The sequence below is a fragment of the Xyrauchen texanus genome, chromosome 3, assembly GCF_025860055.1.
Source record: "Xyrauchen texanus isolate HMW12.3.18 chromosome 3, RBS_HiC_50CHRs, whole genome shotgun sequence".
Taxonomy (NCBI): Eukaryota; Metazoa; Chordata; class Actinopteri; order Cypriniformes; family Catostomidae; genus Xyrauchen; species Xyrauchen texanus.
Window position 1 is genome coordinate 43788054 of NC_068278.1, and position 22843 is coordinate 43810896.

The 22843-nt window shown below is 37.9% G+C and overlaps 1 protein-coding gene across 3 annotated transcripts in view; it reads left to right on the plus strand.

The window, feature by feature from the left end:
- The window catches only part of LOC127627603 (AP-1 complex subunit beta-1), a 33308-nt gene extending 12107 nt beyond the window's left edge, over nt 1-21201 (plus strand). For 2 of the 3 annotated variants that reach the window (XM_052104067.1, XM_052104049.1), the window contains exons 12-23: nt 70-168; nt 3393-3652; nt 4282-4480; nt 4937-4957; nt 7975-8001; nt 8242-8385; nt 8888-9033; nt 9711-9840; nt 12429-12513; nt 12784-12870; nt 13874-14028; nt 19645-21201. In XM_052104067.1, coding sequence (XP_051960027.1) covers nt 70-168; nt 3393-3652; nt 4282-4480; nt 4937-4957; nt 7975-8001; nt 8242-8385; nt 8888-9033; nt 9711-9840; nt 12429-12513; nt 12784-12870; nt 13874-14028; nt 19645-19719 — 1428 coding nt within the window. In that variant the 3' untranslated portion in view covers nt 19720-21201. The remainder of the gene's footprint in view (nt 1-69; nt 169-3392; nt 3653-4281; nt 4481-4936; nt 4958-7974; nt 8002-8241; nt 8386-8887; nt 9034-9710; nt 9841-12428; nt 12514-12783; nt 12871-13873; nt 14029-19644) is intronic. The other variant, XM_052104058.1, reaches the window with a different exon arrangement.
- The last annotated feature ends 1642 nt before the right edge of the window (nt 21202-22843 follow it).

The window sequence follows — 22843 nt, forward strand, 5'->3', positions numbered from 1 at the left end:
TCTCGGGAGAATGGGTTTCATGTTTTGTCTGTGTGTGTGCTAATGTTTTTTTTTATGGTTGTCTTTCAGGTACAGCTCCAGCTGCTTACAGCCATAGTGAAGCTGTTCCTGAAGAAGCCCACTGAGACCCAGGAACTGGTGCAACAAGTGCTCAGTCTCGCCACACAGGTTAGATACACACACAGAGAGTTGATAACAGAAAATAACACCACAGCTATAATTGCTCATACCTAAGGGCACTGTCTGAAACCGTTTCTATCCTCAGAAACTTAAGATTTCAAAGGTCTTGTTTCCACCTGTATTAAGATGGTTTTACTATGTTTTAAATGCATTTCCTGTGACCACTTTTGTTCGGAATTTAATTGGAGGATCTTTGATTTCATGATGACTTACATTAATCACTTTGTCAGTGTGTGACTGCAAAAAAAAAATCATAAAAGGCAAATGCATGGGGGGAGAGCTCTGCACTGTTTCATAAAATTTCAACTGCATTACATTTTAACTGCGTCTGGCATCTATTCACACTTGTCTTTTCTGACTTTTTCGCGGTTTATTATCATGTAGTAACACAAAGAAATAGTGACTGACGTATGCCGTAATGAAATCATGAGACCCACCCCTCGAATTTCAAACACAAGTGGTCACAGGAGATGCATTTGAGATGGATGTTGTGTCACAACTGACCACATGTCATTGGATCACCCGAGATGTATCATTTACCAGTTGTAAACAGGGTCAAAGAAAAGCAAGGCTGATTGGCTGGCTGGCTGGCTGGCTGACTCACTCCACAGAAGAGTTTGTGTTTAGCTGTGTACAAGATATTTAGAGAAGTTGGTAGATTGGTAGTTATTTAACAAAATGCTGTAATTGCTTTTCGTAGCCACAGGCAGACAATAAGAGGATAAACTAGAAAACAAAAGCCTTTGGTTTTAAATGGTGAACATGTCTCAAATGATAGTGAAGTGCACAGGAAACTTTTATATTTAAATAATGGGTAATTCATGTTTTATATATATATATATATATTATACACACACATATTAGGGCTGTCGCGTTAATTCAGTGCGATTTTAATTTGACAAAAATACCACCTGTTTACTCCAGAAGGGCAGTAAGTGAAATTTCAGCTGTATGAGCAACGCGCAGTTTATACTGTGAAGAAAACACTTCAGTAGGCAGAACAACACATGCGTTACGTTCTTGCATTCAAAACACTTGAAGGAGCACAAATGCGAACTAAGCGATCTCAAGATGTGTTTAAAGATTGAGTATTTAACTTGAGACAGTGAACTAAACATTTTCTAGTTATGATGCAATGCACCTGAGACGCTTCACAAGCATGTCTGATGCAGGTGTACATTGATGGGTCCTTAAACAAGACCTCATAATAAATCTCGAACCGATTGACAGATTCACTTGTGAAATGAATTGCTGTGAACTGTGTGCCAATGATTGAATTATGATGAATAATATGGTAGTAAACAATACATTGTATTCTAAAGCCGCTTTTTGAATGGTATTCTCAATGATTAACTCTTCTGCTACAAGAATGTAATGCATTTTAATTATCTGAATATATTTTTTATTTTATATATATATATATATTTTAAAGATAACTATGTATAATTATTTCATAATTATATATTGAATTATTGTTATATGAGGGGCTTTCTCAGCAAATATTTGTATATGCCATTAATTAATTGGGACACCATGTAATTAATTAGATTAAAAATGAATCGATTGACAGCCCTAATAAATATATATATTATGGATACATGCCTGGTGCCCTGCTTCTTTTTTTTTTTTTAATCGTCGTATTCTTAACTGGACAAGTTGGAGTCACTTGCTCTTGTAAATGTATGTTTGTCCCTGTTGTTTGATGTCCTGTCCTCCCACTTCGAACAGATGTGAAATTCATTAACCTACTAGCACACCATCAACTGAAATTCAGAATCCAGATATTACTTTTTTAAAGAAGTTATTCTATAATACCTGATTGATTTACAAAGATGCATCGTAAGGAAACGTGTCTAATTGGTGTCTGTTAAACATGAACCTTAACCAGTCTAATTATACAGGCCTTCATAAGACCAACTTGTCGTTCAGACAACCCATAATCCAGCAAATTGAGAATGCATCCCTAATGTACACTACCAGTCAAAACTCCTTCAATACTGTTTAAAAAGCATCCCAGGGTGATGCCTCAAAAGTTGGTTGAGAAAATGTCAAGAGTACATGTCTGCAAAGGTTGACTACTTTGAAGATGCTAAAATATAACACCGTTTTGATTTCTTTTGGATTTTGTTTAGTCACAACATAATTCCCATAGTTCCATTTTTGTTATTCCATAGTTTTGATGAATTTACTATTATTCTAAAATGTGAAGAAAAAAAAATTATTATAAAGAATGAGTAAGTGTTTCAAAACTTTTGACTGGTAGTGTACATCTGAGGGATGTAGCTTAGTAGTTCAATGTGTGTATAAGATTAAGGAAGCATGTTTATGATCTTGTTATTATTCAGAGAAGCTGTGAGCCTGTGCTGTCAGACTGCGATCTGAGATTGAATCTTGTCATTATTAACTTTGAGTTTCAGTGCCAAAGGCTGTGCTCGCAGCCAGGGTCTGTCAGAATAAGAAATGTCCTCCTCTATCAAATTCTCTCACCATGGTTTTGCTGTTGCATCACTTGATATTATCAGGCAGATGAATTAGTCCTCAGGCAGAGTTCTACATTATTTACTCAAGACACTGTCCATTTAAGGTTTTGTGGAAAGAACAATTAAAACCGAGTCACCCATACTCCCTTAATTTCTCTTCCTTCAAGACAATTTACTCCAACATAGGGCTGCACTATTAATCTATATAAAAAAAATGATCAAGGTCATGATTACGGCTGGTGCATTTAACTCGTTGTGAAAAGTTTTCATTACAGCGTTCCATTTCAGGCCTACTCTCATTGTGTCAAAATGTTCTATTTGCAACATGTTTTATGCAGTGGGTGAGCATTATAGCCAAAACGTTGCATGTCTGCTGTGTGCATGAATACAGTGGGTTTTTTTTTTTATGCAGCTGAGAGGATCAGTGTGAAGTCTTGACTTACTGATATATAAAATAGCTGTAAGTGGTTTTGGATGTGGAGCCTGCATAAAGAATTTGGTATGCAGTTGCTAAACACAAAATAACTTGTGTAAATTCTGTTAATCAAGATTTATTAATAAACACAATTAAAATATTTAGGAAATGTAGTATACAAATAATCGACAATTCAAATTTTTGTCATAATTATGCAGCTGTGCTGTCACATAATATGAAGTGGAAAGTGATTACACACAGTTCTCTATTGATCAATTTCACTTTCCCTGTGTTTTGGTCTCTCTCTAAATTTCCAGGATTCTGATAACCCTGACCTGCGTGATCGCGGCTACATCTACTGGCGTCTGCTCTCCACTGACCCTGTGGCAGCTAAAGAGGTAGTGCTGGCCGAAAAGCCGCTGATCTCTGAGGAGACGGACCTGATTGAGCCCACACTTCTGGAGGAGCTCATATGCCACATCGGTACTCTGGCCTCTGTCTATCACAAACCCCCCAGTGCCTTTGTGGAAGGCAGCCGTGGTGTTCAGCACAAGAGACTCACTGCACGTGCTGGCTCGTGAGTCTCTGATTTGTTTATATGCTTGCCTTTTGTGTAGGGACTTCCAGATACCTTTTTGTTTTTTTTAGAATTTTTTTGTTTTTTTAGAACAAGTACCGATACTTCCTTTTTGGTACTCAACGATACGGAGTCCGATACTTTTTTTTTTTTGTCTTTTTTTTTTTTTTGTCTTTTTTTCTAAATTCCATATCAATAGTTTATTTAAATGTTATCATCAAAATGGTGTATAAATAATTTCATTAAAATGAAAATATATATTTTTTTCCACATCCACAAGCGCTCACATTTGAAGCGCGCTGCTCATGCAAAATATATGCTTTATTTATCTAATTAAATCGCAGCTTTTGTAGCTAAATAATCTCGCTAGGGCATAGCGTGATTTTAATTTGTGTGCTGAATGTTTATGGAATGACATTCTTATGTCGTGTGGTATCGGTTTTTGATATCAGAGCATTTTTACAAGTACATGAGTGCGGTATCGGTCCCGATTTCAAAACCAGTATCGGACATTCCTACTTTTGTGTATCCCAAGTGGAAATTTTTTTTAATATATTTACTCATTTAACCTGTGGAGGATTTTTGAATATTAGTTAATCTGTCTTCTTGTTTTGCGCCCTCTCTTTCAGTGGTGAGAGTGCCGAAAGCCCTGATGTTGTCCAGTCTGGACCTTCTGAAGCTCCACCTGCTGTCATTCCATCACAGGGTGATCTTCTAGGTGACCTGTTGAACCTGGACCTGGCCCCACCCACTGCCACTGTCCCTTCAGTTCAGCCGTCTATGCAGATGGGAGCCATGGACCTATTGGGAGGAGGTCTGGATAGTCTGGTATGTTACTTGATCCACCTTCTCTTGCTTGCTCCAAATCGAATCACACCTTTTGTGATGAAATAATATGAAGTGAATGTGTAATTAATAAAATGAATATACCCATCTGTTCCTGTTACAGCATTGTTTGTATAAAGAATCAGGCCTGTTTAGGTGATGTTTGTTTGTAAATGGCACGCACTGTACATTTAGCTAGCACACGGCTTGTGGAATGGATCCAGGCCTACTTTACTAAATCAAGATCATCAAAGAGTGGATTCTGATCCCAAATCGAAAAGGCACACACCGAAAATCCCTTTAACCAGTGTTATTGTGTCTTTTGAGAATCACAGATGGTCTTGCATAATTAGAGTAAACTTTCCATGCCAGAATTTCCGCTCTGGTCCTCTTTCTCTTTTGTTTGTTTTTTTTACTTGTTTCTCTTCTTCTTTTTTTATCCTTGCGCTACACTTGCAGATGGGCGACGCATCAGATACGGTAATTAAACTAAGTGAAAGAGAAATCCGACAATCGCTCTTTCATATCATGCAATTTAATTCAATCAATTTAATTTAACCTCTAAAATGGGTAATGGTGCTGCTTTTCACACCAGCAGAGGGCTGTTTCATTGATGACAGTTTACCTCTGAATTTGTAGCCCGATATTGTGCTATTAAACACTGCATTACATTTTTGTTGTAACATTTAATGAATATCTGCATTAAGCATCTTTTAAGATGGTGTTGAATTGTTTATATTATCATAACACATATGAAAATTCTTAGAGTTGAGTTTTAGAAATATTGGTCAGCATTAGTAAAAGCACTAATAAACAGTTCATCCCCAACATAATTTCCCTTATTACTTCTCTTTTGATTTATTTGAAACCATTTGATCTATTTCACATTCCTCTATCAGCCGAGTGTTTCCCACAGGACAGAAGTACAGTCTCCTCAGCCATCTTCTGATTATAGTGAGAGAGAGATTTGTGTGGGTGTTCTCAACTTTTGATTCGTCCTTGAGTTATTCCTCTGTACTGATCTTAGACCAGTCCCCTTAAAGATGAATATAGACCATCATGAGAAAACATGAGAAACTGGTCTCACATCAGTATGCAATGTCTCTAAGACAGGGGTGTCCAAACTTTTTTATTGGGGGCCAAATGCAGAAGAAAAATAAGGTGTTGTGGCCACGTCTTTTTACTATTTCAGTTTCACTGCAAAGCACATATAGAGCTCATACTGAGCAGTATTGAGTGTGACCCATTACAATAATCAGAATCAGATAACATTTTCCTGTTATGAAGTAACTTTTCTCTGATGCAAATTTACATGATACCAGTCCTTTAACAAAAAATGCATCATTCTTATTGCATGTCGCTTGATCAATGGAAATCTGGAAGTCTGCCAGTGGATGAAGCTGGTGGCGACTGGAAAGAGAACACACTAGTGGACATGATGCGCTGTTAAATGTGGCTGTACATGATGGTGACATCCAGTATTCAGAAAATGAATTTCATATATTTTCTCAACAGTGGGACAAATTATGTTATATTCCTATAAAAAGGTGGACACCCCTGCTCTAAGAGCAGCTTAACTCCTTTGTGTTGTCTTGATACATTTGTAGTGATAGTTCTAGTTACACACACACAGGTGTGTCTCAAAATGTTTTGTATATTGAAAATAGTAGTCACAAGTTCTGTGTGCTTTTACACAATTTCAAATAAAATTTTAATTTAAGACACGCTCAACATTTTAAAGTTGGATGGTCTTATCTCGAACATTTTGTACCTACTTTGACAATTGATTCCCTCCAAAATGATGAGTATATCCATTAAAAAAAATTGACGGCAAAGCAGGCTCGCCTTGATAACCCCAGCCTGAAGCAAGATAACATGGAAGCTGCCAGTAATATTATCAACCGTGTCGACACATCTCTGACACCAGAGGACAATGCACTTTTTCAGCTGGTGAAAGCTGAGTTGGCATCCTCTTGAAATCAGATGACAGATACCAATAATCAGAGATGGCGAGTTTTCACACAGAAATAGAACTGCTCATCGAAACCTTACAGAAAGATACCAAGACCAGAAGTAATACTCTACAATAAAACTCTGGAGAATTCCACTCCATACAGGTTAAGCAGGCTACAATGTCTATCACCATGACAGATATGGAAACATTGCTCAGTTCTCAGCACAACTCTGAGGAGGCAGTGGAATGTACAATTTCTAGTCAGAAAGATCTATCAAAAGCTACAAGAGCAAAAAAAAAAAAAGGGACTGCTGAATACGTTTTGTCACCAAAATATAAGGATAATTGGTATACCCGAGGGTGCAGAAAATGGCAGGCCTTCCAACTTTAAGTCTAGTTTTTACTGAGGTGCAAGGTCATGATTTGCCAGATCTTCAATCAGTAATGCTGGATCGTGCTCACCGCGATCCAGTTCCAAAACCCCACACTGGTGACAGGCCTGAGCAATGATCGCCTGCAATACTTTTCTGACAAGGCCAGGATTCTCCAAGCCTCCAGGAAATGCAGCGAGCTTACATAAAATAGTGCGTGAGTTCCAGACATGAGCGCCGAGTTAAGTCGTTGAAGAGCTGCCTTCAACGTTGTGAAATCCAAGCTCAAGCAGGCTGGGATTTCCTATGGCCTACATAACCCGGCAAAACTGCGCTTCACTTTTGACAATACTAATCATTAATTTAAATCACCATTGGATGCAAAAGCCGACAATGGATGTACACACTGGTTAAAGGTTAGGTTGTTTCACAAAGCATGATGTGGAGTTAACCTAAGCTTACTATACTGTTGCCTTCAGTTAACTGAAAATTGTATATTGTTTTATTTTAGCCCTATCATTCATTGCAAAACTTACTTTTTATTTTAATACTTTATGGAATTTGTAGTATTCATCTAAACACAAATTACATTCAATAATTACCACATTTTGATGGCAACAATTACTTTGTTTACCTAACTAAGGAGGTAAAATACCTGTTTTATTAGTTATTGCTCGCAAGAATGTGTGGTTGTCATCATATATTCTTAACTTTGAGCGCTAAGAAGTTCAATGCATTTGGAAACACTGAGTGTTAGTTACATGTGGGATGTTTTCTTCTCATTTGTGGAGTTGCAAAGTTGCAAAAAATTCTGTTTCGATCTGGCTGCAACTTTGTTAATATTTTGGATGGCAGAGAGGCTCTGTCTTGTTTTGTTTTTGGGGGGTCTGTGAATGTAAGTGTAGTATTGTAGTATGTTGTTTATTTGTTTTACAAAATAAATAAAATAAAATAATGTAGAGAGAGTAAAGCACTTAGACGTGGCCCTCAGTACTCTCAGAAGTTGCCGTAATAGCACACCGCTTCCTTATCAGCTCACCTGCTGTTTTCTGTCATCCACCTCCCACTGAGCTTGTTCCCCCTTCATCACCCTCTTCATAATAATCCTTAATAGCAGCATCTTTCCTTACTGTTGATCCTGACTCAATTTTTGTCCTTTTTATTTTTTCCAGCTGGGAGACATCAGTGGAAGTCCTTCGGTAAGTTAAAAAAGGATGTAAAGCAAAGTTCACACACAATTTGATTTATGTGCCTCATTCACTTAGAACTGAGAATTAGCATCAACAGAGGGGTTTGCCTTCATTAATTATTGAAGCTGATGAACGGCGGTTAATTTCTACCTCCATGTATTTTTAGTTAATTTCTCTTCATGCTGCTTTTCTGGTGGTCTCGTAACAGTTTAGAAGGGTTGTAATTGATTGTAATACTCCTCTACTCAGATGAGTTCCAGTCTGGGGACGGCCCCAGTAGCCATGCCTGCTGCTCTCGTAGGCGCTCCTGCTGTTGGAGGTGGATTGGGAGACCTCTTTGACCTTGGTGGGGGTGTTTGCATGCCAACAGGATCCTACGTTGCACCTAAAATTGTAAGTCTTGAATTGATCAATACTCTCAATCAATAACTCAGCTTATGACCTCAGCAGTCTTTTATAAGCAGTTTCCCTTCTTTTAGTCAATTTGTAATGCCATCGTGTTTTCTTGACTCTTAGGAGGCATACATACAGGATGTGCTCTTGTATTTTTAAATGAAATCGAATTCAGAGCGCAGGGGTCTCAAAAGGTCCACCCCTCCCCAGCTTCTGATTAACCCATCATTTTAAAGCTCGCTGATGAGCTACATAACAAAAGTTGAACTAGTTTTTATCTTAAAACACTTGCATGTCTTGATGAGCCACTGTCACAATGATCATGGAGTGAGATGCTAAAATGGCCAAAAATATCTATTTTCATTTGAGTATATCGACCAACAGTTTTACAGACCAATACAATAATGAGACCAACAAAAACGGTGCAGACAGAACATGTCCTGTGTGTGCGAAACCCCTTACTTTCTTTCTGTCCCAAACACACTCAATTTATTGTATTCAGATGTGGTTACCAGCCATGAAGGCTAAAGGGCTGGAGATTTCTGGGACGTTTGCCCGACGTGGTGGGGTCATACAGATGGATCTGTCTCTCACCAACAAAGCTATGAGCGTTATGACTGACTTTGCCATTCAGTTCAACAGGAACAGGTGGGATGGATATTGTTTCTTAGTTTCCTTCTACAAATCTGTCTGGAGGCCTTCCTGAAAAACCTTGCTTTTATTTATATGGTTTAGACAGGAGGATAATATAGGGGGATGCTAGGCATGCATACATTTGATAATATTAAAGATTTACTTTGATCTAGACCTTTGTATAAATACAAATTATAGGGCAACAGAATGTTGTACTTTTATTTATATAACTTGATTTGTACATTTTTTGAAGCATGTATATATAAGTGGTACGTTGCTGTGCAGTTGCTAAGGTGTTCTGGGTGGTTCCATAAAAAGCATTTTGACTGACCCAAGTCAAACCCCCAAGTATTTATGATATTCTCTGAATGTAATTATTCCCAACAAAGTCACATTTAAAATGATAATTTTTGCTTGCTTGTTTAGGGATTTCAACAAACCTCTAACTAGTGATACACTGAAATGAAAATTCTTGGCAGAAAATAATTCTTCGGTTTCAGCTATTCATTTTCAGTTTGATGCATCACTAGTTAGAGGTTTGTTGAAATCCCTTGTCCGAAGCAGTAGTAATTATGGTGCTTTCCTTAGCAAGCACCAATCTATGGATCAAGGCTATATTTTTGAAGCATTATACTGAAATATGAAGCATACCCCAAGTTAAAAACTGAGCTAACTGTTCTGTCTTTCTGTAGTTTTGGTCTATCCCCTGCTGGTCCTCTGCAGGTTCTCACTCCTCTCAGCCCCAATCAGACTATTGATGTCAGCCTGCCTCTCAGCACAAGCGGCCCCGTCATGAAAATGGAACCTCTTACCAATCTTCAGGTAACATTCTTACTGCATTAATGTAGCATCGTACTGTACGCATGGTATGAAATGCTGCATGAGTGTTGTGCTTGTATACGTACCCCAACACATGAAGCAACAAAGCAAGCTCCCAGTTAACATTGCCAGAGGATACAGCTGACAAAGCAACTCCAGGCACTGTAAGAACACAAGGTGTGGGCGGCTACTGGGTAAAAATATAATTAGTGTTATGGCTTCTCTCTTTATCCATGTCAACTTCTGTCCCCTATCGATCAGGGTTTTAGGTCTGCAGCAGTACAGCAATAGGGGCTGCGGTCTGAATAAACTGGGCCTGATTATCTCTCTCAGTGAAGTCATTCAATACTCTCCACTGGGGAACAGACCACAGAGACTGCGAGAGGAAGGCAGAGGATGAGGATGCTGATTAAAATGGTCTCTTATGGTGCAGAGTAATCACTGAGTAATTGAGGGAGGATATTGTGTGGAGCTTGTAACACATTAACAGTAGGATGAAGTAAGTGCCCAACATAGGAAGGAGGGTTCTGTTTCTCAGTTTTCAATATCTAAGTATTGCAGCATACATTTTCCTTGTTATGCTCAGCTAGAAAATGTTTATTTGGCTAGATGTTGCTCTTAGTTCAATCTCTGTATTTCCACTTTTAAAGGAGATTTAAAGTAGATAGTGTTTTAATGTTAAGAATTAATCTTAATGGTTTATAGTTTCCCATTATAATTAATACCATTTTCAGATTATATGCATACATTAAGCTTCCTTGGAGAGAGATCAGTGAATGTCATGTTCAGAAGAGTGCAGATGTTAGATTGGCCTTTAATAGTTAATCAAAAATCTACCTCTTTCACTTTCTGTTCAGTCTGTATCACTGAAGTCATTAGCTGGGCTTTAGTGACCGAGAGAGCTGTTTGATAATGATTGTGGGATTTTCATTGTGAGTCGCAGGAGGTAACATTTATTTTATACCTCTGCACTTTTGCTGGACTGATGGAACGCATGCAATAATGCTAGCATATATTAAATATACAGTTTCTGCATGTGCATTTTATCTGGACTTACTTTAGCTTACTGGCTTCCAATCATTTGCAGCTCTGGATTAGAAAGGCTGATATTTTCAGAGAGGTTGTGATTATTAATTTCATATGACTGCTGATAATATATCCATGATATCACAGGAAGTGAATTTCTGTAAGCTTGATTCAATGTCAGAATTCCCAAGGCAAATAATAATGAATATGGCCAAGAGAGCAACACATCTATATGATGGTGTTATGTTCAGTTATCAACAAATTAAACCTGATGGAAGGGTTGCTAATCATAACTAATGTTCGACCAATATGGTTTTTGTAATGGCCTAGAGCATAGCAAAAATTCCATTTATTAAAGCTGTTGGTAGATTTTTGAAATGACCCTGGGTGGAATGACCTCTTTGTTAATCAGCCAATCATCAGTTATCGGACAATAATCTCAAAATTGCCAAATAACGGCTGATTAATTGGCCTGGACAATATATCGGTCTATCACTAATCATAACAAAGGTCATTCATTTGTGGAAGTCTCAATAGAAGATGCAATAGCAAAATTGTCTGTGTAATTTTACGGGTTAAAGAAAGGGTGGGAAATGGTAATGAAAAATGTATTTACGACTTTTTGGTGCAAGAAACATTGACAAACATTACAAGTGGACTTCAGAGGGAAAAATAACAGTGCTACAAAAGTGTTGAATATTGCTGCTTTGATGATGGATCAGAGTTCAAATATCCATGACTGGATATTTACTGGCACAGGTGCTTTTGATTCTGATTACCCAAGACAGACACACTCACTTTGTTTTTCTCAAACTGTCAGTGGGCATCTTGCATCCTCTTAGTGAGGCACTGCCTCAAAGGCATTTGAGCATGTTTGAAGTTCACACACTGGCATACAGATACATGTACACACAAAGGAGATGAACTCAACCTTTGGAAGCCCACAGAGGGACTTAAACAAAGAATCGAGGTAAAAGGATATGATCAAAGGACCGGCATTCCCTAATATTGTGTGTGCGCACATGTGAGTGTGCACATACAAGCACTGTACCTCCTTTGAAAGCAATGGAGAAAGGGAAGCTTATTCATTTCGGAAGAAATTGTGAATTGAATCCATTTTGCTCTTAAATGTGCTTTAAATGGTTTTTTAAACAACATGCAGAAAACTTCCTTATTTCCTTATAGATATCATTGAAATAGTTGGCATTAAATATCACACCTGTCTCTGTAACAGCCCTAGGCCTGTTAAATAGTGGTGAAAAAGATGTCCCCAGACTGCGGTCAGATAATATGTTAAGCCAATCATTCATAGTGCACGTTTGCAGGGAGCCCATATAGGCTCATAAAAGTGCTGGTATTCTGTCCTGGGGAAACACTCAAAAGTGCAAGGTTTCATAATGTGGGCACGTGACCAATCAACGGCTAAGTCTGGTGAAACTTCCAGAATGGCTAAAATCATTTACAGCACCTTTATTGTGGTTTAAATGCTTTTTAACATCCAAAGTGTGTCTCTTATCTCAGTAGTAAAGTGATGTTTTCTCTTTCTGTGTTTGTCTGTTTTGCAGGTAGCTGTGAAGAATAACATTGATGTGTTCTACTTCAGTTGCCAGTATCCCATCAGTCTGCTCTTTGTAGAGGATGGAAAGATGGGTGAGTGAGTGAGTCTGTGCACACCCTTAATCACTGCCTGCGTCCTCTCAGATGTAAACAGGAGTGCTTCGGATGATTGTGACATCAGTGCTTTCATGAAATAATTGTATTTATTTTTTTCTCACAAACAATTTTGACTTTGAGCACATGTGATTGACCTCTGAGTTTTGTGTCCAAATGAGTGTTTAAGAATTATGTGTAAGTGTGTGAGATTGCTGTCCTTCTCACAAGAATTTTTATATTTTTTTTTTTTGTCATTCGAATCTTCAGACCGTCAGATTTTCCTGGCCACGTGGAAAGACATTCCAAACGAGAATGAAACACAGTTCCAAATCAAAGACATCCACCTCAACTCAGGTAATGGGCCTAAATAATTGACATGCATTGGTGTATGGAAGCAGATGAGTGGAGATAATGTGAGATAGAGATGGAAATGAAAACAAATGAGCAAAGAAATGGTGGAGGGCAGAGCTCTACAGTTATCAAAGCTTTTTTTATAACGTCCACACTATCTTTTTAATAATCACACAAACTCTCTATCCGCATCTGTCTCTAAAGAGCAATGGGAATCTGTTTGCATGTCTGGGTGTAATTAACTTCAGGCAGATTTTTGGGGAATGATCCTCTTCCGCATGGTTGTTTGCATGAAATAATTGTGAAGCACACCGTCGTGAACATACACACTAACAGTGATATTACTAATGAATGCACAGTGGGTGTCTATCTCTTTTTCTCGCTCACTGTATTAATATAAACTGGTACCAGTGTTTCTTGCAATGCTATTCAGCAGCAGCAGTTTAAGCCTCAGCCCCATGGCCAAATCATTTTAAAGTTATCCGAAATTTGAGCTTGTGGTCTGAATTGAATATGACGAAAGAGAAAGATTGGGTTCTGTGCAACAATATACTGTATAAACTATAATCAGACAACACCGTTTTTCATTGTCCTTGTTTGTTGCTTGCCAGAACGAATGTACTGCACAGCGTTGACAACTAGTCTATCCAATATGCAAAGGAATTGAATCTTTTCTTTTTAATGAATCTGTCAAACCAAATCGTGAATCAGTCTGAATCAAACTCTGTTAATGGTTTGGATATATCAAAGTGGTTACCTGAGAACCGTTACTGTGTTAATTATACTTTTTGAAAGCAATGTGTAAATGCAAATTTGTAAGGTTTGTGAGACTTAAATCAGTGTAATTCGTGGCTGGTGGAGCACATTGAAACATGTAGATAAAGATAAACATTCGCAAAGTTGTTGCCATAGAGACTCCCTCAGGTTCAATTAATCTTCTGAATGCCTGTGATATTTGAGTGTGTGTTTTATTAATGAGTATTAAATCTCTTTTTTATTCTCACAGACACGGCAAGTAACAAGCTGCAGGGCAGTAATATCTTCACCATCGCCAAGAGAACAGTGGATGGACAGGACATGCTGTACCAGTCTATCAAACTCACCAACGGCATATGGGTGCTGGCTGAAATGCGTATGCAGACTGGGAACCCCAACTACTCAGTAAGTGTAAATGGAGAGCGACATGTAGGATGTTGTAGTAGCTTTGAAGAGACTAGCAAGTGCCGCTCAAACACACACACACGCTCACACAGATCAATAAAGCCAATTTTACATGGGACGCATTCACCACCCTTTCCCGATTCATTTTCAGAGAGAGAGAGAGACAGACACAGACATCGGGTGATAAAACGGAGGCAACAATCGGCACCACTTTCCAAGCTCGTTCACGAGAAACCTGCCATTATGATGGCCAAAAATGCTGTTAATGTAGGCAGCTTGCTAGGTTTCCAGAATGAGCCAATGCTTTTGGTCAGAGAGAGAATTTTAGGACTCCTAGGTGGATGAAGATAAGGAATGAAGATTGTAAAGAAAAGATGACAATCCTCCTGTCAGTTCTTTCTTTCATCCCTTTGGTTGGTAGAATTTGTCTTAATCAACATGGGTGGCGCTAGGTGTGGGCTACCGGGCTTAAGCCCTGGATATTTTCAGGAAAGCCCTGTTTTTGTCATGTAGTGATGTCAAAAGTACCAGATCTTCAGTATATAGTCTACACTAAATACAAATATATTTTTAATATTTAGTTAAATATATATACATTAATGATACCAGTCTTTCCACTCATTATCGATAATTCAAAATACAGACTCAATTCAATACACATGCGCTGTGTTGTCAGTGGATGCTTACCAGCACTCATGTGTGCACATTCACATGAAGAGCACTCACAAAAGTGGCACTCACAACAAGATGCAAGTGTTGGTCCATCCAGATGCAGCAAGTACCAAATATCAAGATATACAGTATAACCCTAAAATCTATAGGGTGTAATATTTACAAATGTGCTCCAAGAATTTGCTAAACTTTAAGCTGCAAAATTCTTTTTATGAACGCATGATGCCAGGCAGGCACTGTCTGCGTGTTGAGAAACTCTGGGCCACGCGCAGACTGTGTTGATGATTAAATTTGATCAATAACAACAGAAGTTTACTCAGGCCTTTTAGTTTCAGTAATATTTAAAGATTTACTATATAAATGACATCTCACATATGTAAACACTTTTTTTTTTTTTTAATAAACTATTATATTTTGATATTTCAAAGGATGGCCCCGTACGCATCCCAAATTTCTGGGCTAATCCCAGATTATCCACTGACACTAGAACAGCCCTTGGTCATCACTTTGCCCAATGTAGAGCCTATGGTTCTTCTCTCAATTTCTCACAAATCCCACATGAATCAAGTTTCAGGCACAATTGTTGGAAACCAATTAATGTCACAGATCTCAAGTGTACCTAGAATAGTGCACACCATCATGCTTCATTCCCAATAGCAGAATTTTTATGTACTTGAGCCCTTGGAGAAAGAGATTGAATTAAAATGTGCATGCATGTATGTTTACACACAGAATAAGTCAGACGTTTACATACACTTAGGTTGAAGTCATTAAAACACATTTTTTAAGGACTCCACAGATTTAATATTAGCTATTATTGTTCTGGCGTGTCGTTTAGGACAACTAAGTAGTCATTTTTCCAACAATTGTTTACAGACAGATTGATTCACTTTTAATTGACTAAATCACAATTCCAGTGTTTAAATGCACTAAGTTAAAAACATTTTTTTGGACCTCATCATGTCTGGTTCATCCTTGGGAGCAATTTCCAAACCCCTGAAGGTACCACGTTGATCTGTACAAACAATAGTACATAAGTATAAACACCATAAGACCATGCAGCCATCATACCGCTCAGGAAGGAGACCTATTCTGTGTCCTAGAGAGTAACATAGTTTGGTGCAAAAAGTGCGAATCAACAGCAAAGGACCTTGTGAAGATCCTGGAGGAAACCGGTAGACACGTATCTATATCCACAGTAAAACGAATCATAACTTGAAAGGCTGTTCAGCAAGGAAGAAGCCACTGCTCCAAAACCGCCTCAAAATGTCAGACTACAGTTTGCAAGTGCACATGGGGAAAAAGATCTTACTTTCTGGAGAAATGTCTTCTGGTCTAATGAAACAAAACTGTACTGTTTGGCCATAATGGCCATCGTTATGTTTGGAGTAAAAAGGGTGAGGCTTGCAAGCTGAAGAACACCATCCCAACCGTGAAACATGTGGCAGCATCATGTTGTGGGGGTGCTTTGCTGCAGGAGGGACTGGTGCACTTCACAAAATAGATGGCATCAAACTAAGGAAAATTATGTGGATATATTGAAGCAAAATCTCAAGGCATCAGCTAGGAAGTTAAAACTTGGTCGCAAATGGGTTTTCCAAATGGACAATGACCCCAAGCATTCCTCCCAAAGTTGTGGCAAAATGGCTTAAGGCCATCACAAAGCCCTGACCTCAATCCAATTGAAAATTTGTGGACCGGACTGAAAAAGTATGTGTGAGCAAGGAGGCCTACAAACATGACTCAGTGACACCACTTCTGTCTGGAGGAATGGGCCAAAATTCCAGCAAATTATTGTGAGTAGCTTGTGGAAGGCTACCCAAAACTTTGACCCAAGTTGAACAATTTAAAAGCAATGCTACCAAATACTAACAAAGTGTTTGTAACCTTCTGACCACTGGGAACATGATGGGAAAAAAATAAAAGCTGAAATAAATCATTCTCTCTAAAATTCTAACGTTTCACATTCTTAAAATAAAGTAGTGATCCTAACTGACCTAAGACAGGGAATGTTTTCTTAATGTCAGGAATTGTGAAAAACTGAGTTTAAATGAATTTGGCTAAGGTAAACTTCTGACTTCAACTGTAAAAGAGTAATGTTACATGTATAAAAGCCTCCACGGTAATGCGCTCAACAAGCCACGCGATAAGATGCTTGACAGTTTCAGATGCAGAGGCAACTGAGAATTGACCACACAGACCGTAGGGTGAGCACCCCCTGCTGGCCTCTCTAATACCACTTCCAGCAGCAACCTTGGTTTTCCCCTGGAGGTCTCCCATCCAGGTACTGGCCAGGCTCAACCCTGCTTAGCTTTAGTGGGCAACCAGGAAAGAGATGCAGGGTGAAATGGCTGCCTCTTCTTCCACAGCACTCAGTGTAGCGCCCCACTGCTTCTACTCTACCCCTCTTCCCACCATGTCATCTTTTTAAATGTTTTGATTATTTTTTTGATTACGTTCTTCTCCAACATTGCAACCTGCTCATATGTCTCCAAGTCACACCATCCACACTTTCTTCATTCTGTGGTTCATGCCTACCACCCACCTGTGCTGTATCTCTCTTTCCCTTTTTCTCACTCCATCTCTTGAGGCAAATGATCAAACAATGCAACTGTTAATAAAAACACCTCCGCATGCAAGAAGCTGATGCCACAAAACAAGTCAGTGGTGGTGTCATCGCTGTTGGTTTGTGTGCACGCCCACTACATGCTGCATGGAGCTATACCTAATCTGCCAAATGTGACGGAGCTTAAAATTTGAAGCAGTGAATACAGGAATTTGATTAATAAGGACTGCCTGCTGCTGCTTAGATATTTTCAGCATATTCATTCAGCTAATGTATCAGTCGGTTTGTATGAATTGTAATGTGTTGAAAGTATTTTAATGAGCACTGTACACCGTGTTCTAACCAGGCATGATGTGATAAAGGGCCAAACAATAAAGTCTGTATCCTTGTTGATCTGAGATTTTGCTCTAACCAGCCATGAAATATTGCTTGTTTTATTGGTTTCTATTTCATAACTGCAGAAAGAATGCTGCCTTCAAGTGCATCCGAGTCGGACCTTCATTTTTACGACATGTCACAAATATAATTAGAAAATAAAATATGGAAGAATCCAAAATAAAGCTAATGCACAACAAACTTTTCTGTTGTACCACTGGATAAGTATAAGCAAATACACCTGCAGCCCTATTTGGTTTATTTAATGTATGATATCTAACAAATTATTAATTAATTTGCATGAAACAAACTATGAAGGGTGAGTCATTGGTTTTAAATTAGTTGACCATTAGATCTGTCATGTATAACAAATTAGTAATATTGAAATAAAGCACTGAAATTTCAATCATTTTGCAAAAATCATCTTTCATGTCAACACACCCTTTCCGATGTCACAATTCATCAATTCGGGTATCAAGTAGAATTCTGAGTTTCCTAATGGTAAATATGACATGGCTTGGTCATTAATATGCTTGGAACTCGTAATTACAATATTTCCAACACCACTTGAAGGCTGCAAAACATCTTGTGTTTTAATTACCTGTGATTTGTGTTGAGTTGTGCAGCATTTTCACTTTCAATGTGGACTATTTTTAACATAGTATTTCATGCTGTAGGGTGATCTCATAGAAGTAGGGAGAACTCTGAAATTGGGAGAGAAAGAATGTGCAATTGATCTCTCTCTTCACCCTCTATCACTCTCTTTTTCTTACTTATGATATTATATTGCACTAGAAGGAAGAGTATATACCCACAGGCTTTCAGATTATCCTCCTTTTGATTGTTCTGTGAGAAGCCTAAACTCAAGTCTGCTGCAGTGCTCACTTGACAAAAGAGGAATCAAGTGTTGCAGTAGATTTCCTCTCAAGCTCACCTCTCCAAACAAAGTTGCTCCTCTGACATTAGTCTACATTTGTTTGTCCATTACTGTTAGTGCCACTTTAGATCCTTGAGGAATGAAATGAAATGAAAAATGAAAAGTGCATTTTTATTTGGCTCTTACCTGATTAAAAAATAAACACGGCATGCTTATGAACATGTTACATTTGTTATGTTTAAACTGTGGTGCTGAAGGGGAATAAGGAAAGAAACATACTCTTTGCATGTACTGAAATGCAGAGGCGAATGCTTGGACAACACGTAGCTAGTTCACAGTCCCATTATAACAAACCCCAGTACTTAAAGTTGCAGAGAAGGGCTTCGAAGAACGCAGTTATGTGTTTTGATGTAGTTTGAAATATACATGAGGGTATATTGACTGCTGACTGCGAATTCACAAAAATATCAAGGCAGTACTTTTAAGCTTGAATTTATTAAATGTTAGGAAATACCTTACTATGAAATTTATGTACGGTCAGGGCAGGGGGCATGCTTAATTGCATTATATTTTGAACATGTTATTTTTCACATAATTAATCAAACTAAATTAACATGTTAAATCAACAGCCCTTGTTTCAACATGTTTCGTAATGAAACTTCACATGAAATAAAGCTTATGTAGCTAGATGTGTTTGCATCATGTGCTGGTGTAGAGTATTATTCAGGCCTGATAAAAGGAGCAGTTGCGTACTCTTTGCAGACTGGAAACGAATGCCTTAAGTTCACCTTTTGTTCAAAATGTAATAAGACAAAGATTGGAAATGTTAGTCGTAAAGCTGAAGCTTGTTTAAGTCTTTAACACTGCTGTTGAATTTGATTTATAATGGTGTTTTGGCAGGGTTTCAGTATTACTGTTGTTTTTATAACTGACACCTTCTGTTGCCTCACTTTGAAACATCTTTCAAAACTTTTTTAGCATGCACTCAAATCTCCATATATTAACAAATTAACTTATTTTGATACATCAGGGACCAGCCTTGGCAATGTTTTTTTTATGTTACAGAGATATTAGCTCATGTGTCTCTCAGTTATAATAACACCTCTGTTTCCATTTCTTTCCTCAGCTGTCCATAAAGTGCAGAGCGTCAGAGGTCTTGCAGTTTGTGTACCAATCCTATGAGTTGGTGCTGAAGAACTGAAACTGAAAACCAAGATGAGACCGCAACTACAGGGCATTGTTTGGGTGACTGAAACCGAATGAGTGGCACCTAAATTTGATTGGATCAGCCAGAAAAATAACCCCTGCTGTCTTGCATTTCCCTCAGACTGTGCTTTCAGCATTGACTGAATCCTTAAAAATCATTCTTAATTATTTTGACCATTCCCAACACCTCTCTTTATCCCTCCTGTTTCCATCCTCCAGTTAGCTCAAGTTCTAAATAAATTACTGTCTCTCTCCAAAAATATGACATCCTTCAAAATGTAAAGATATCATTTTTATTCCAAATATTTACAGGTGACGTTATCAGCTAAATCCATTGCCTGCATTACTTTATTCCTTCCCTGTGTCATGTTTACTTTAGTTGGTGTGGCTCTTGAGAGAAACCTTTCTCAACTAATGAATCCTTCATAATCAGAGCATGGGTCTCTTGGTTTCAGCATAAAGTTGTGTAAGCACACAAACAGTTGTCAGTGCTTTAAGTTAAAATCTTGGTTTATTTATTTTCTTTGTAGTTATGTGCAAACAAGCTCACCCCTCTTTCTTTTCTTGGTAATTTGGGTCTCCATATCTTTTAAGTGAATTCTGTATTTATCCAGCCAGAAGCACTACACAGTTGCTGAGTAAACTCCCTTTTCTCTTTTTAAAAATATCTCTGTTTGTTGAATATTAAGATTGCGGTAATTTTGTGTTATTAAGCTAGGGGTTTATTTGCTGCTGTCTTTGTGTGTGCTATATATCAGTTTTTTGTGTGCATTTGTTTTTGATAGTGGAGATGCAACAATCTGCATGTTCTGTTCCCTCTTCTGGTGGCAATCCTCCATTTACCATTTGAGTTTGTCTTTGTGCATGTTTTGTGCAGGTGCAGATGGAAGGGAGGCTGTCTATTCTTGTGTGCTTTTCTTACAAGTAAAACAAACTTTTGCACCAATACATTATATACCAATGAGTCTCCTCAAATCACCCTGATGAAAAGCACTGATTTATTTTGGTATGGATATCATTCACAGATCACACTGAAAAGATGCATATAAAGACTACAAAAGAACGTTACTGAACATATTACTTCTGTTTTTCTTTGTGACCAAGAGGAGTGATTTAAAAGTCCATGTAATGTTTTTGTATTGGCAAGCTAAGCAAGAACTTAATATAAGATTAACTTTTTTTTTTTTGGTGAATTGTCCGATTCAATTTAAAAGAAGCCAGAAAAAAAACACTGCTGATCTGATACACGATATAGTGCTCTGTGTGTTTGTGTTCACACTTAGAAGTTTCCAAATAATGTTGATTTACTGATTTTTCTTTTAAACATGGTTTGTTTATTGATCATTTATGTGTGTGTATTGTATTCTGTGGATTTAATCTTAGTGATGACTACAAGGAAATGGAGAAATCTGATTTACTTTGTTGTATTCTATCATGAATACATCATCTGATATGGAAATTAAAAAAGTATATTGTCCTTTTTGTTAAAGTGTGGTTATTGCACCCTTGTTTTAAATAAAAGTACAGTACAACTAACTGATGGTGACTTCAGCGTAGTAGCAAATGGTATGGTGTCCTAATAGAGAGGATGAGTTCCTTATCATTGTTCCTTAAAACGTCTCTGTCACTGCTGCACCCTCGAGTATTAATACATAGTCTTATAGTACAACTTTTCATTAGTTCATAGTAATGTGATTCAAAACATACACACACTTGCTTAAAGTATAGGTGGTAAAAACCCACCAGCTCTTCTTTTACCTCAAACAAGTTCAAAAACTAGGTATTTTATAGGCTTGGTAATAAAATGTCATAAAGCTAAATAAAGAGCAAAGTTTTGCTACATGTTGACAAGGCTGTTTGGCATTGCTAGGTTTAACCTATATCTCATCTAATGACGTTTTCACAAGTGAAACTAATGGGCTATCTTGCCAAAGGAAATGCCATTTATTAAAGGTTGCAGGCATGTGTCATCCAGTCCCATGCTAAAACAACACCCTAGTAGGTAATTAATTACTTAAAAAGTAGCTGTAGCAATATGTTTTGTATAAGCAGCTATGGTGCATACTTTAACTCTGCAGGTTAGAAACAAAGAGCAAATCCCTTTTTAGTCAATAGTCATGTAGTGACCATAAAGGAACTGGGGGCCTTGTGGGTATCCAACCATGTAATTCACTAAGTGCACTGATGTGAAATCAAATGCCAGGCCTGAAGCTCAATTTAAAGCGGATGGCAAGCAATCTAAGAGAGGAAGACATGAGGCTGGGATTGTGATCTATTGCTCATACTAATGAACTCTGCTTGGCCACCAGCATGGCAACTACTTGCATCATTTAGATGTTACAGCCTTCTTCGTTGATGTTAAATGTTTTTTGTTGAAGTGTTGTGTGTGCATGATATTTTAAAATGTGTCTCCTGACAACCCTGCTGAAAAAAATCAACCAACTTCTAGATCAGCTAGCCTCGCAGGCAGCTGAATAGCATCTTCACCAGGCTGGCCAAGCTAGGTGACCATTGTGAACCAACTAAGACCAGCAAATCTCAGGCTGGTTTTAGCTGTTTTTTGTTTTTCAGCAGGGACTTTCCACAAATTTACCTTTTACAGTGCCTATAGAGAATCATCATACCGCTTTGAAATAGTCACATTTTTTTGTCTTACAGCCTGAAATCAAAAGCCATTTAAAAATAAAAAATGTCCAGCTTTATTTACAAAATTTGCCTTATAACATTCAAGTAATGAGAAATGCAATAGTTCAAAAAATTTATAAAAGAAGAAAAACTAGAATAACAGGGTTTGAAAAGTGATCATACCCCTGGATTTTATACTTTGGAGAGCTACTTTCATGACAGTCTTCAGTCTGTTTGTATATGTCTGTACTAGCTTCACACTCCTGGATTGGGGATTATTTGCAAATTCTTCCTTGCAGAATTGTTAGAGTTTTAGTCAAATTGCAGGGTGAATAGTGTACTGCTCTCTTCAAGTTCATGCACATGTTTTCTATTGGATTTAGGTCAGGCTCTGACTTGGCCACTCAAAGACTTTGACCTTCCTATTCTTAAGCCACTGCGTTGTTTTTTGTTTTTTGTTTTTTTTTTGGCTATGTGTTTAGGGTCAAACAACA